The sequence below is a fragment of the Gallinula chloropus genome (assembly GCF_964237585.1).
Source record: "Gallinula chloropus genome assembly, chromosome: 3".
Lineage (NCBI taxonomy): Eukaryota > Metazoa > Chordata > Aves > Gruiformes > Rallidae > Gallinula > Gallinula chloropus.
The window spans coordinates 45,705,909-45,722,041 of record NC_140087.1 but is presented as its reverse complement, the minus strand read 5'-3'; the positions used below and the strand labels follow the sequence as shown (position 1 = coordinate 45,722,041).

General features: G+C 45.8%; 1 protein-coding gene across 1 annotated transcript; it reads right to left on the bottom strand.

The window, feature by feature from the left end:
- Positions 1–417: 417 nt before the first annotated feature.
- LOC311189405 (protein ELYS-like) lies at positions 418–16,000 on the bottom strand (the record flags this gene model as incomplete). Its single annotated transcript, XM_084261071.1, has 27 exons — positions 418–526; positions 1,438–1,520; positions 2,517–2,754; positions 3,242–3,392; positions 3,481–3,628; positions 4,277–4,408; positions 4,487–4,631; positions 4,774–4,961; positions 5,582–5,728; positions 6,122–6,178; positions 6,279–6,402; positions 7,031–7,124; positions 7,860–7,964; positions 8,507–8,647; positions 8,810–8,899; positions 8,992–9,082; positions 9,612–9,740; positions 10,177–10,238; positions 10,662–10,843; positions 10,934–11,117; positions 11,896–12,025; positions 12,583–12,667; positions 13,626–13,742; positions 13,871–14,078; positions 14,636–14,816; positions 15,322–15,575; positions 15,880–16,000. The coding sequence occupies 27 exons, from the start codon at positions 15,998–16,000 to the stop codon at positions 418–420; spliced, it is 3,696 nt and encodes a 1,231-aa protein (XP_084117197.1).
- Positions 16,001–16,133: the final 133 nt, after the last annotated feature.

The following is a 16,133-nucleotide window of genomic DNA, read 5'->3' as shown; positions in this document are numbered from 1 at the left end:
TTACTGGAGCCCTGGATGTGGTTGGTTCTTCATTTGTCAGTGCAGGTGTTTGTTCACCAGTATCCATTTTGCGTGGTTTAGCATGTGGAATTCTTCTTGCTCTTCTCCTTGGAGTATCAAGGAGTTCCACTTTCTCACCTGACTGTGTCTCTTCCCGAGTAGAGAGAGATTCTGTTTGTGGCAAGAGATTTTGTGTCCCCTTCCTAGCACTTTTTCCTCGTCCAGTCTTTCTGGAAGGAGCGGAAGAAATATTGCTACCTTCAGCAGCAGGCATTTCATTACTAGCCTCTCTCAAGAGTTCAGATGCAGCTTCCTTTGCTCTTCTCAATCTTCTTCTTGGAGTCACTGCTACAAATTGCGTCCTGACAGGTAGTGTTTGTCCATCAGAACAAATAAAGCAGCTGCTTTTTACTTTTCCTACATTACGCTTCCTTTGTCTCCTAGGACTAACACGTAGTTTCCTATACGGTGATGTTTCAGGTGGTTCTGCTGTGGCTTGCGCCTCATCTGCACCATCTTCAAGAACCTAAAGTTAAAAAGCGACTGTTAATGCATTATTAGCAGGCTGATTAACTTCCGACTGAGCTGGATGAAACAGAGGACACTGAAACGCTGCTTTTCTCTTTCAGATCACCCCTGAAGGTAGGTAGAGCCATGCAACACATTCCCTACTACAGAGCAAAATGTATGCATGTAAGGGTCAGGGAACAGAGCATTCGGTGTATGCAACCCGCGTGCTCCGTTTCTGGTAGTTCTGCAAGATGAAGTGGGTCTTGCATGTACTTGCCTGTACTATTTGTATCAAGCTACACATCGGGTTCACTACTGTGTCTTCAAGTAGAGGGAGGCTTTGCATACCCAGAATCATAAGTCAAGACCTCTTCTTGCTGATGCTGGCATGCACTACCACGAGAACTGTAGCACTCACTATGCTTGTTGGATGGAACAAGTAAATTAAGCTGGCCACCCTGCTCTATTAGTAAGACACTGATATATCAGAGAGAGCGAGCGCACGCGCGGGGGCCGCCTATTATAATTCAGAAGCTCTCTATAAGAGGCAGTCATCGTTATAATAAAAGCAGATGATGACAATTCCTTAGTACATATACAGAAAGATCACATGTGTAGATTAGCACATGGCCCTGTTCTGCTCCCAGTTTCGGTACATTCATTTGGAATCACAGCTCCTAACAATGCCAAGTAAAGACCTCCAAGGTCATGGGCATTTCTTGTGAGTATGTTGCTGTAGGCACGAGGCGTTACAGAAGCTCTGCCGTGGCTTTTTTGACCAAATTCAAGTCTGCCGTTCTGAAACACAATCCCAATGCACAATTCGCAATGTAAGGACTTTTGTCAAACTGGGAAAAAAACATCCCAATCAGATCAGAGTCAGTAAGGCCTTTAACTGTAACAATCCCTAAGTGCAGCCCTGCTTACCTCAGCAGTCCATCTGGCATTCGAGTTCTCTTCCCTGAAAGATATTCTCGGTTTCTTTGGCCGTACAGGACAAATGGATCGTCCTGGAGATGCGGAGGGAGTCGCTAGGGGTGTGGTGCGGAGGCTGGGTCTCAGAATAGACTGAGGGGTGATCCCAGAAAAGCCAGGAGCTGATGTGGCCAAGGCTTTAGCTCGCTATGAACAGAGATAAAACCACTCCATTTAAACCACAGTTGACTCATTAAAACCATGTTAAGTTAGTTTAAGTTACAGAGTCTGTGCCAGCAGCAAGGACAAAGCTTTGCCTCTACGCTGCTCTTCTCCCAAAGGTAGAAAATCCTGAAGGACAAACCCCAGGCTTTTCACGTTTCTCCTTGCCTCTTTCTTAATGCCAACATAAAATGTTTCCAACCGATTACCTGACGGAACACAGATAGGGCATCTTCTTGTCTGCAACACTATCTCCCCTCCCGATGAGATTTGCAATATCTATGCAGCTATTCTGAAAGGCACACAGCTTCACATGGCACCCCAGACACAGTGACTGAGCACGCTGCCATGCGAAGCACCACCCAGCACAGCAACAGCCAGAGCCGATTCCTTTACTAATCAATGGATCCATCTGTGCGCCAGACGAAAATAAGTGACCCTGCTGTAGAAGTCCCCACCCAGCTTCAGCGAGGAGCGTTCAGGTCTTCCTTCCTCAGCTGAAGGTGATTTCACAGTATGGAAAGGGTTTAAAAGCAGGATTATTTAAGCGACAAATTGCATCTTTCAATATCTAAGCATATTGAGAAGTCCAACTTGGACTTCCTTTGTTCTATCCAGTAAAAACAAGCTTATTTCACGGAGCTCTGTGACAACAGCCGTGCTGGGATTTAACTACAACTTAACTTCCCCTCTTCCAGACCCGTCCCCACCGTATTGTCTCCAAATGTACTGCCTATACAGTACTGACACTCGGACTGCAAATGCTCCACCTTTGGAACCCAGCAGTTGGTGTGTTACCTACTGGGGGGTAAACCAAGTTCACAGGCCTTTGGGGTGGCCAGTTGTTCCTGCGTTTTGGCAGTACAGACCTTAACCACAAGTGGAGTCTTCAGTAAATTCAGCTCTGATGCTTGGGTAGAATCCACTGCTGAGGTGGAACGGTGCATGTTGGGTTGCAGTGGACTGGGTGCCATGAAGGAAGCAGAGGCTCTGCATGCTGAGTGCCAGCGACCACCATGTTGTGCAACTGGTGTCCCAACGACTGCATTGGGCAACTCTGCATCGGGAAGACGATGTGCTCTGACTGGTGGTTTGGTAGCTCCAGGGCTGGAATTACAAGGAAGGTGTAAATGACTTTCAGTCCTCTGAAGCCCAAACATACAGGAATTCCCATTTATTTCACCATAGCTTTGGAAAACTCCCAGCCTTTTTTCTATTCTGTAGAATTCTGACTATTTCTAACTAAGCCTGGGAAAAATGAAGCCAAAACTGGGCAGGAAGAGGTAAAAGATCACAACTTGATGGCATAGTCACATCCATCCAAACCCCTACACCAATGGGTAGATGGTAATCATAGCTTTAGATCCACAGAATCAGAGCATGTTAGGGGTTTTTAAGGAACCCTGAAAAAATATCTAGTCCATTTGGTTTGAGCTATCTAAAACTCTGAATGCACGTAAAAATACGTGTTTGCAGAAATAGAATTGCCGTAGAAGAAAACCTCTCTCTTCCAACATTACTTATAAGGACTTTTCCCCTCCCTCTCTTTCCAAGCATCTAGCTCAAGACACAACATTACTAGGAGGCTTCTTACCTATCACGTTGTGTGACGTGGGCTTTCTGCTTATTTCCGATACAGACTTCTCCAATTTTGGACAGAATGTTCCTGGTGAATGTTGCCCTTGTATGCACATTTGTTGCATTTCCTTCTTTTGCTGCTGTTGATAACCATGTTGGTCTTGAGACTGTGAAACAAGAGGGAACGGTATCAGCCCTGTCTCATCCAAGTGAGTGATGGTTAGTTGCACACTTCCTTCACCCTCCTAAAATTACCTTCTCTGATGACAGATGAAGGCACATGGTAAGGTTTGCCGCTCTCTCTAGCCAGCTTCCTCTGCACTCTGGGAAGGATCTTGCCACATCGGTCTAATACAGAATTTCGGGTGACTGCTCGCTCTCTCAGGCGAGGATCACGATCATTCTGGTGAAGGAAAGGTGTACAGCCAAAAGCCACCTCATTACAAGAAGTCCACTGCACACAACGAGCTGTGCTATTTCTAAGTAGTGACCGAAGAGCAGCAAGTTCTACCCACCAGCACCCACCAATTCCACCTGGTTCTTGTAGCCAACGAGCAGCAAGACTAGTGCAGCTACAGAACCTGCCACTCGGAGGGAAAACAATTCTCACACCCTCGTCAGCACCTGCCATTTTCAATCTGCTCACAAAAGAGCAGGCTCTGCCCTTCTCCTCCTGAAACACCCATGTCTGAGATGACCGAATCCACAGCGCAATCGCTAATTCTCTTGGTCAAACTGAAGTGAATATTGCAAGGACTAAGGGAAAAGCTACCTGCAGACATCTTCCGGCTGGCTGAAAGGTTTCAAATGTGATATGGGACCTACAACCTGCAAAACCACCTGCTGAGTCTGACTCACTGGAAAACTTTGGCTCTGGACAACAAGCAGTGCATCACAGGCCCAGAACAGAAGCTCTCAAACCTTATTTTGAGGAATTGAATATTTCCAGGAAAGTTAAAAAAGCCCAGGCAGGACTTTTAGTGAGTACTAGGAAGAATGAGTTGTAACCCCTAAGAGAAACTTGCCCACTGGCCAGAACCTTTATGCTTACCACAAGATTAACCTGCAGGGACTGATTCAGCTGTTCTGCAGAGTTATAATTGGCACGCTGCCGTTGGTGGGCTAAAAGCAATTCATGACTCTGAACATCAGCATCGGTCAGTAAAAACTTCTCCAAATGCTCCTGTGAGAAATAACACCTGTCAGAACTGTACTAGGATTCCACCTCTTCTCTTTTTAAAGATTTGTTGTCCACACTTACTTGTTGAGTGACTGTAAAATGTAGTTTCAATAAATCTTCCATTAGTCCCAGCTCCCGACAGATCTCGTACGTGTGTTTTAGCAGCTCCTCCATGTTTAACTTGATGCTGTGTTGATGCAACAGGCCCCAAGCCTCCACCAGGCACCTGCAATTAATTTCTTGTATTATTTTCTTTTGAGACTATTACAAGGATAACAAAGATTATTAACATTATGCCCCAAAAGCTGCCCCAAGATATTATGCCCAACACTAGTTGAAGGCCAAAATGGTGGGATCTATTTCGTTACCTATTGGACAGCAACACACTGAGGAAAAGCTTCACTTCCCTGCTGCTTGACATGGGTGGCTTCATCATCTGCATGTATCGGAGAGCTTGCCTGTGCTCTCCTTGGCACATGAGGCACTGAAGAACTCTCCAGTGTTGCCATGACACAGGTCTCATTGTAGCTGGGTGAAAGAGCAGGGCCAGTGAGTTCTGTAGAAGATAGAGGTCATGGTTATTAACTGCGCACACAAAGCAAAAAGCTCCCAATTTCTTAACTGAGGGTGCATGTGGGTTAAACAAACTTCTGTGAGCTACCAAGGAAATGCTTCATACAGGACAGGTTCACCTCAGTTCTTAAGTGCTTGCAGAGAAGAAGTTCAGTGTGCCAGACAGAACTGAGGGTGTGTTTTTAACGGTGTCATTCCCACTCTTGGGGGTTAACCAAACCTTTGGCTACAAACAGCCCTTTATGGAAATACCTTACAAAATAGGTACCTGTTCTCCCAGACACACGCCTTACACTAACATCAGGACAGGCTGCTCTGAGGCAGCATCCAACTGCTCTGCTCAGCTCAACCTAAAGGGGTGGCTTTGAAAACTCAGATAGCAAGCAGTACAAAAGAGGACTTTGTCTTTCTTTCAATCAGCTGCCTGGCAACACAGTTAAAATTTCAATCCATCCTTTAGTGCTGAGTATATTTTAGCACTATTACAAAAAGGGTCCCAAAGTTTTCTCACCCCTTATTAGCTAAGCAGCAGCTTTTAGCAGCATTTTCGAGATTACAGCCTTGTACTGCAATGTATATTGAAGAAATCCACTATCTACTTACTTCATAATCCTTGTGGTCTAGAAGCCAAAACCCTTGGATCATCTTAACCAGACCCCAAGGGATGGCAAAGGCTGTTTGGAAGGAGTTGATTGAAGCATCTGTTTGGTTCGGAAAGGAATGCATGATGTCTAGCAGCAGGTAAATTGTCTGGCATCGAGCATCTAATTAAGGATCATAAATTTGTAGGACCAAAGATGGGTCACATTACAGTTAGAAAAAGCACTATGAAAGGCAAACACAAGAATGGGAGGAAGACAAATCTGCTGAGGTATCAGTCTTGCCTTTTGAAGCTCTTAGAAACAGCAGACAGACAGGTCCTGAGCTCAAAACTGTGGTCCGAATAAGTTACCAGAAAGGAATGCTCATTGGCTTCTGCCAGCCATTCAGAAAGGTTACCTTCAGACCCTGAAGCACTCCCGTTACTCACTCAGCCTCCCTCTGCTCAGTGGAGCTGCCAGATGGACAATCCAAACATCTCAGCATCACAGAACATTTACGTGCACGTACTGAAGGTGTCATACCGGTAACTGGAAAGGATACAATTGCATGCTTGTCGCTTTCTTCAATGCTTTCTAGCAAATAGAGATCCAGCAGTGCCTGGCATGAAAAAGTAATGAAGAGTTTTCTTATAAACTGTCTTTCATTAATCCTTGGTGTATGGAGGGGAGGGGTGTGTTTTCAGAGAAATGACGCTCACGTGTAAACTAGCAGGGGGATATTTCCCAGTTCCTCCTTCATCTCTCTGCCACAACTTCTCAGCCTGGTCTCCTAACTGGGAAACCATTCCATCAATCATCAAGCAGTCAGAATCCCATTTTCCTCTGGAACAAGAGGCAGCAAGGAGTTGCACAGAGTACATGGCTCAGGTTGCACAGAGGAAATGGTTCAAGAGCAAGGGCTTGAAAGTGGAAACAGCCTGAGCCTGTTTGTCATTGCAGCAGCGTCATAGCCCAATCTGTGTTAGGCCCTTATTTCCTTTTCAGTACAATTTCCAAAGAAGAACCTCAGACCCCCTCATCCAAGGCCTATCACCCGGATGCTAGTCAGCCAGGCCAGGGACGAAAGCTCCCACTGGGAACCGACTTCTATCCAACAGCCAGCGAGTGCTGGCTCTGCCAACCGCTTCATGTGTGTAAATAACACCGACGTACTTGTGAGTAGGGGATTCAGGCCAATACCATGGTTCCCAGAGATCACTAGTCAAGGAGAGAGAGGGCTTTTTTTAAAACAATGATGTCACCAAGAGACGCTGCAAAGCGGCCTTAGGTACAAACATTCTAACAGAGGAAAGCAACCTCTGTGTTCAAAGGAACACACACATCCCTGAAGCCAGGAGGATTGACAGCAAATGAATTCAGCACAGCAGAGACAACTGTCGACACAACAGCCATTCCCTTCCGCTCCTGGATGTGCAGCGGAAGCCTTCCAGAGTTTCCCTGTAAGGCCTACCTTGACAGACGCTCAAGTTGCTGTCGATGGCCGGTGTAGTAGCTCTGCAGCAGAGGATAATTGTAGAAAGGTCGAGCCAAAGGCACATCGTCATCTGCAGGCAAGAAAGTCCAAGCAAGTTAAAGAGGGAACAGCACATTTTTAAAGCAAAACTTTGACTAAAATAGCAGCAAATGAGCTCAGCACCGAGAAGCCTCCGACTCTGAACGAAGCCAGGGCTCTTTCTGCCTTTGACACTAGACTCAAGTCCTTCCTGTCTCAAGTGCCGTTTTTGGTTTACAGCTGAGGTAGCCTTCAGAACTTGTCATGTAACCTGAAGTTCACTATCAAAAAAACCCCAAATCCCCGTTCTCAAAGGGAGCGGGTTTTGAACATGTCAGCTGAGCTGATAATAGAATTCATAATCCCTCAGTTAAAGGAAGCATTTCCAAGGTTTATTTTTTCCTCAAGCAATATGTTCAAAACATGCAGGCAATGCTTCTCCTGTAAAAAAAGAGCATTCCAGTATTTGTTCCTTACTAGTTACTGGTTTCAAATCCCAAGGATTTCAACCTGTGGCCAAGAGCAGCTCCTGGAGATCAGAGGAACACTGTTGGTATTTCTAGAAGGGCACCCAGGAAAGAAACTGGCTGCATTATTCTACACCCCGTACTTGCTAAAACAGGAACAGCTCCGTTTGAGAAACAGAACTCCAGCCTACGCTGCGGCCACGGAACCAACATGACTTGTTACTGATGAAACGACTACTAAAGCACAGCTGAGAATGTCTCCATAGACATGGCTGAGCGGATGGTCTCCCTGTTGCAAATGAATTACAGTTCATGCTTACCTAAACCCTCTGGAAGGAGACTGGATCGACAGAACCAGGCAACCACTTGCGCATACAAAGAAACAAGGCTGGTTACCAACTGCTTCTTTCTCAAGTTGGCAAAACCTGAAACAAGGCATAAGATGATTTCTCTTTCTGCAAATCTTCACTTCTACACAATTCCCTTCATCCTACTCAATAGGAAGTATCTAAATAACAGGGCAGAAATCTTTCTCCTTGTATTCTCACTCGGTATGACTCTCTTCTCTGAAGAGAATCCCACACAGTCACCACCAAAACAAAAAGCAACCCCTGCAAAGAAACAGGTTCACTAGAGGTTAAAATGCAACTAGAGCTTTTCACATAGCAGACATTTTTACTATAGCAAATGCTACCACATTCACTTGCTGTCATTTCAACCCAGCTGCTGCCTGCGTAGCTTCTTGCTGAACGTAACCTCCCCAGCCACTCAACAAACTATGTCCCGGAACTCTGTGCATATTACGTGACAGTCACAACTTCTCAGATTTAAGCCCCTTCTCCCAGCTGCGTCTGACTGCCTTCCCATCATCAAAACCAACCAAAGCTCCTGTTTCCACAATTACAACCCAAGCATCACTCCAAATCTTAACAGAATGTATGAGAGATTGAATGATGCTGTTACAAACCTTGTTCGGTAAGCTCTCGTGCCTCTGTTAGAAAACAGTTTAAGACTCTGCTAAGGTTGGTCAAAAGCAACTGGCAGTGCTGAAGAGACCGTAACGTCTGTGGGTCAATGAAGTTGCAAGAACCATTGAAGAGCGGAGCACCTTTTCAAGAAGAAATAGTCCATCATTAGCGTACAAAGCAATTGCAGAGTTTCAAGGTTCCCTTCGGGAACCGTGTGCAATAACAGGTGCCAGCAGACTTCTGAGCAAGTTCAATCAGTAGGAATGATTTTACAGGTGCAGAATGACCACATTAGTACTCACACATTTGGTCCAACTCATTTTTTGTACAGATCACTTTGTTCCACGTCCACGCAAGAACAAACTGCCAATTGGCAGCAGAACTTGGCCGCTCTGTAAGAAAACAAAAGAAGAAATGAATCAGCACCTTCAAACTCAAAGCTAAAAAGTCTACCATAAAACCAGCCTCAGAAGTCAAGGATTACCTTCAGATGCCCAATGTTTAATGCATCCCGTCAGAAAATCTAAAGAGCCTGTCCGGACAGCAGCTGACAGTATCGCTTCAAATTGCTCCTCCTAATCACAACAGACAAAATAAAATGAGACTCTGACATATTTTGATATCTGAACCCTCAACTCTAAGTGTTTATTTCTAACTGCCGACTCATTCAGAGATCACAAGTCAATTAGTCCAGAGGTATAGCTCTGCTTTCAGAGGATGCAGTAGTTTGCCTCTGAGGCAGACTCCCCGCCTTGTCAGGTACTAAATGCCAAACCTAATGCTTTGGGAAACCGGCGGGGATGGAGGTTCCTCTGAGGGAACAATGCCTCCTCTTGCACCCGACCAGCACTAACTGCACGATGCCTTGGGCCTCTCTGTGGCACAGAATAAGCCGATGGTTCCCTAGCCCCAGATCCACTGTGGCTGCTGCCAGTCAAACTCGGCACTTGGGACCTCAGGCGACTGTTACTTCTGCTAACTGAAGGCAACACTCATGCTTCAGGGCAAATATGAGGAAGACCATATCATCACCTCTCGGAGCCTCTGCAGCCCTGGCAAACAAGAAGGATGGATCTCCCCTGTGATCCCCTGATACGCACGCACCTGACTCAAACTGGATGGCGAGACATCAGACAGTCTCGGAGACAGCAAGCCAGATACAAGACACCTGTTGTAGGTCTCAGGAATGGCTTTGATTATTGAAGGACCGGATTTCTTTAGCAACTGCAACGTCTGAAACATCAGTCACAAAATACAGGTTAAGACAGCATTGCTTTTCTCCAACAGCCCAGTACTTTCTCCTGTTCTCCCTTCTGCCCCCCTCCTTCAAGTTAATCAGGGATCAAAACCCTCGCTTCAGGCCATGCCAGCAGTTCCACGGGTGAGGAACAAAGAAGTAATGGCTTTCCCTCCCCTAAAGCAATGCTGCATTTCTTTCTAGGCATTCAATCCCCGATCGTGCTTCAACGGGTGACAACAGGAGTGTTACAGTCCCAAGAGTCGCCCTAAAACATTACCGCGCACCTAAAACTGGCAGGACGCAACTGGAATGATTCCTGCAAATGGGCAGGGTGAGCATAAAGGGTCTCTGAGGCTGAAAGTGGGGCAAGAGAGAACACGGAAAAGCTACATCTCCCGACACTCGCAACAGAGGTACAGCAAAGATCACCTCCTTCTGGAAGCCGGTGCAAGTCATGTGAACCACTCCGGAGTTCAGCAAGCACGTACCATCTGCAGAAACAATGAGCATGTGACAGCCCCCTGTACTCTCACAGTCACTCTCTGAGCACTTTACACTCGCGCGTAGCAGTATCTGGACAGATGTAACTGAGCACCCGTTGTCTTCAGCAGAGCACTGACACAGTTTGGGATACAAAACAATTTCTCTCGAGTGCTATCCAGGTGCTGTGCTGTGAGCTTCAGTTCAAGGCCCTTTCATTTTATAACCATCACCACTTCAGTGTTGGCATTACCAAAGCAACAAACACCAAAACCCAGACAGCAAGCTCAAAGACATGTTTCAGAGTTGGCCTTGGGAGGGGCCTGGAGATTTTTCCTTGGGTATTGGAGTGACAAACAATGAATCGGAGAACCAGTCCATGGCCTCTGACCTCCATGGCAGCTTAGCACTATTCAAAGCAGTGAAATACCTACCAAAGTTGTAGATGCCTGGATGAAAAAACTGCTCAGGTGGTGGATGAGATGGAGGAACTCCCCGACTGAGACTCCGCTCCTTTACCAGAACATCCAAAATGAGCTTTGGAGAAGTCACCCTCGTTACAGCATCCAGCGACCACAGTGCAAAGTAGGGGCAATCGTGAAGGAATTCTTCCGCCCTTAAAGAAAAGCAGTGCATAAGCTCAACGCTGACAGCTCAGTGAATTCTTCCGAAGCGATATATGGAGAACAACAAAAGAAAAACCTACCTTAGTGAATCCGGCATTTCAGTCTGATACCAGCGATTAATGTCAAATACACACAAAAAAGTCGATGGTGTTCGCTGACCATAGGTATTCACTTGCCAGCTGAAGACTGAGACACTGGTCTCAGGAGAGATGATTGTAAAAGACAAGACGTTGATTCTCATTGGTGGAAAATACGATTTGTCTGCTATTTTTAAAAAACCACTTTCCGTTTTACCTTAGTTCTGTCATCAAGCACAACACGTACTGATTGGGATGAGGAAGAGTTTAGCAAAACCCAAAGCATCCTAGGATGCTTTCAGAAAGCATGCCAACATGTCTAGTATACACTTGTGTTGCTCAGTAACATTCTACTCCAGTTCTCTCACTAAGTGGAGCCGTCTCTCTTCTCTGGGGAGAATGCATTTGCTGGACGTAAGCAAAATAGGTGGCATTTCATTTTCCATAATTGAGTAAGGAACAAGGTGCTATTTCTGTTGATTTCATTATTACCATTTAGGGAACCTCATACACTTCAGTATTAGTTGCAGGACTCAGCAGCAAACGTCATCTGCCTTGTGTTTGCTACACTTCAGAAAAACATGGACGTTGATTCCAGTGAGAAACTATATACAGTATGGATTTTCCCTCCAGTTGGAAAAGAATCATAGACTTGTTCTGGTTGGAAAGACCTTTAAGAACATCAACCTAGCACTGTCAAGTCCACCATTAACTTCTTTTTAGGGACCATGTCCCTAAGCACCACATCTCCATGCCTCTCAAATACCTCCAGGGATGTCTCATTGTGAGCTTCTGTGCCATTTCTCTTTTGTTAGCTCCTGAAACTAAACTGCCTTTAGAGAGATGAAAATGGAAGCCACTTGTTCCCTTGAGGAATCTCAGATAACCTAGGCATCCAGTGTCTCCTTTTCAGTAAGCCCAGCAAGCTAGTCTAATGAACAAACCTTCATTAAGGCTTTCCTCACTGCCATCAGGGTGGCTAAATTTTTCAATGGTCTGACAGCTGAGTAGTTTAGTATTCCTGGTCTGCCCTCTCAAGGGAACGATTCCACCTGTGAGATCCAAACTGTAGCATTCGCCGCAGGATTTCAAACCCTGGGGAAAAAAGAAGCGACAAGCAGAAAGGGCATTTGAGATCCAATCCGACATTATTCCTAAATCTGAAAGAACGTATGTCTGGCTACAAAGAAAAATGCTGAAGTTGTCTGTGAAGCACGCATGCTCCCTTCTCTTTCATCAAGTAACTTTGGAAATAACAGACAAGAGCAGCAGCTAAGAAAAATCAAACCCATCTCTTTGAGAAACTAACATGAAGCCTAAGCGGAGACTCTCACTTCTATTATAGAATAAACAAACACTAAAACCAATAGTATCAGGAGCCTGTCAGAGATTAATTTTAACTGCTGAATTTCCAACTTTTATTCCAATGCAAAGAGGAGCCAGTCCACACATGACACTGCAGGATCAAATTCCATGGCTTGCTTTCAAAAACCGTGGACAAACGCCACGCCCAAGAAGCACCAGCAAAAGACTTACTATTTTTTTTCAGTCAGCTCTGAATTTTAAGGGTAAATACTGCACAGGCCAACTTAGGTGATAGTCCCATAGAGAAAACGACTCCTTTCATCCTCTCTCATACATGCATCATTTACCTCATACATGACTTGTCCGGATGCCAAGCGTTTTCTGCCATCAAAAGCCAGCTGCAACAGATGTAAACTCACAACGTCCCCTCCACTGAAAAAAGTATCAGTGATGGAATTTGGTTACAAAGCTGCTTTATAGTCCTCATTTCATTAGATCTAGACTGAAGACATCTTAATGGCACACTTTTGCTGAGAAGACCAGCACCACGACCTCCAAAAACACGACAGGCTGGTCACATTCAGCCATTAAAACATAAAGGAGGAAACTCTGACAGCTTCGGGGGCAAGTGCTCACCCTACAATTGGAAAGCTTTAGTCTGGTGTTGCTGTACAAACTATAAGTTGTTGGAAGTAGTTCTTCAAAGGGAAGAGTTCTCAGTCAACAAGGTTTTCAAGTCAAACCTAATAGGAACTGCTGAGCTGATTAGGGAGTTTCCAGATGCTGAAGGAGAGAGAGATCTCATCCCTTCCTTTCCCTTCCTCCCAAAGTGCCAAGCCACTGCACCCTGCAACATTCTGATCTGATTCCTTAGCCCAGCAGGAAACCATTGACTTGTCTGCTGAACAGTGGCTGTTGTCTGCCAGGTGAGCTGAACTGGCTCACAAAGGCTCCAGAGGCTGCTCCAGTTGGCAGAAGGGAATGGGCAATGCCGGCACCTCCCTCCTTTAGGGGCAGCAGCCCGGCACATCTGACCTGCAGCTCAGCTGGGCTCAATGGTATTTTCGTGTCACGCTGCAAATACCAAACATGTCAGAAGCAGTCGTCAAGAAACAACGGAAATCATTCAAGAATGCAAGCACAAATGATTAGCCACTGCTGCTTTGCCTTCATTCAGAAGGCAGGAATTAGTAGCTCCCTCTTCCCAACAGTGAAATCCTGTTGAAATTGCATTGTAAGCTCATTGTAAGATCAGGTACCTTCCGTACCCGAGAGAATCTCCTGCGCAGCTACAAAATCCAGAACAACCAGACACGTAGCAACTGCAGGTGAACACATACTGAACAAAAAGTTAAATTCATTCCGTGGCTCGTGGTAAGTTGTTATTCACCTTTCTTGTGTAGACTGAACGGCCCAGAGGTAGCAACGATTGCGAGGATCATTCTCAGGCTCTTGAAAAGTAACAGCATAGACAGGAATCCGGCCACCTTCTGGTTGAGTGTGGTGCCTACAGGTTTAAAAAACAAAAACAACAGCAACAACAATGAAATAAGAAAAGCTCTCTATACATTAACATGCTTCCTTAAGCAAAAAGAGTGCCACCCCAGGCATGGCCGAGCGTAAAGGCCTACTTACTCCCTCTTCAGAGTTTTCATGTTCCATAGTGACAGGTAGCCATCTGAAAAGCCCACCACCAGCTGATTGGTTCTGCTTATGTAGCACAGGGTTGATACTGATGGTCCTGAAGGTGCTTGCAATTGAAAAGAGATATGTCTGCGTTCCCTGGTCGCAATTGCTCTTCTTTCCGGGACTTCAGCAGGAATAATAAAGAAAACTTCTAGATCTGCACACACAAAACCAGGCAATAAATGATTCCATGGAGGTGGCATTTTAAACACTGATGTGACAGCACCTGTAATCCAATTCTACCGCTCCAGGCCAAATACCTATTTAGGCAGCACTCTCTTTGCCATTGCCATCGTGCATGTATTCAAAGAACCACAAACTCTCCCATCAGACAGGGGCTCCCATTCACATTTCAAAACCGGTAGAAGTGTAACCTCCACAGAAAAGAGGATCTTAGACTCTGGAAACCAGGAGTTTGGGCCTTGCCACAAAGCTGTCATCTGAAGTGACAGCAACTCCTGAAGCCACTGTTGCAACAGGCAAAACACCATATGAACGCTACAGACACAAACTGGAGGTTTCACTCCTCCAAATCCACAGCTTGTGAAATGGCTTTGGAAGCCTGTTCAGGACTGTAGGATGTCAAATCGCTGCCTGTAATCAGGAGTCACACATGTCTGCACGCTAGCATCTTCAAAGCGGCATGCTCAGGGTTGAGGTAAAAGCCACAAGTTGCCTTATTTTTCAATTCCAGTTTGAAAACTGAAAGCTTACCTGATGCTTCTACTTCGCTCTGACTGGCAGATAAATCATCCAAGCAAAGGTCAACCAGAAGGACGTAACCAGCATCTGTAGCCACTGCTGCCACTCCAAAGAGACATCGCAGGCTCTGATGTAGGTGCTGAGTGCTCACACTGGCTCCTCCGTAATTACTTATGACTTCTATAGCAGTTACCTATAGGAAAACTGCAAATTACTATTTCTGCTGTTTGGAAAGCTCAATAGAAATCATTTGAAAGCGAAGCCAGAAAGTAAATACAGGACTGTAAGATTTAAAAACAAACCCATGCTTCCCATGACAACAAGGAAAAGAGAGAGGAAAAAATCAAAAAAGCCCTGCACAAAACCCTGTTAGTGCCTTCCATTTACTAGCAAACAGTCCAACCAGTAAGACTTGTGCCCTGTCCACATTGACCTCACTGATCTACTAGCTATACGCTTGTGACAGCCCACAGCTCTCCTCTGCCAGCTAAAGCTCCAAGACTCACTACCCCGAGTCAAGACAAAATCGTGTTCTGCTCTAAAGCACCTGCTTGCAAGTGGGACACTCTTGGGAACATGTCTGAGTCATTGGCAGCATGCCTATGGAGGTTTGGGATATTTTGAAGACAGTTTTCTGACAGGATTATGCAGCTCCTAACATCACAAAGCCTTCGTGTCTCCAAAGAAAAAGTACGTACCCGTCCAGGAATAACAACAGCTTTAACCACTCTCGATATCCCAAGGTCGTACAGGCAGAGAACGCTTCCTTCTGCTTCTTCCAAGCCAACCAGCAGCCCAGTTCTCTTCTGCCAGGAAAACTCCCTTACCACACGAACAGTGGGAAGCTCTTGGTTTACTCCACTGAATCGGTAAGCAGAAAGACGCTCTCCGGTGACAGAGTTCACTACCTCCAGATGAGGGCCACGTGCCAGCCAGGCTAGCGCGTTTCTCCCTGGAAAAGAAGAGAAGAGAAAGCCATCTTAACTCAATTACTGCATTGACAGTCCGGTAGATAGGGTCTACCTGGCAGTAAAAGCAGCCTAGAGGTCCAGAGAGGCACCCAGCTCTACTGTCAGATCACCTAGAAAGTCAGCTGCCTAGCCTGCTCAGCCACTTGCAGCAGCTCTCTCTCTGATCACTCTCTGCATCCTACTAAATACTCTGGGAGTGTGGCCGCAGCGCTTAGCAGCGTTGTCCTCTCCCTTCCAGGCAAGAATAACTTGGTAAGGAGACCAACTTTAAAGGAAAACGCTCACCTCCAGAAAACTTCCCGCACAGCACAGAATCCGGGCTTTTCCCATCTTGCCCAAGGGCCTGAAGTGTCACCTCTGGAAACTGCAGCAGACTGGTTGTTACCTCAGCCTGTAGCTCTTGCATTCTGCACTGTAAATAAAGAAAAAAAAGGCAAAAATAGACTCATGGCTGCCATACCTAGCTTGGAGATTGACAGAAGTGGCATCAGCACACAGTGTGAAATCTCCTGTATGTCACTTGTAGCTCTCAGCCTAAA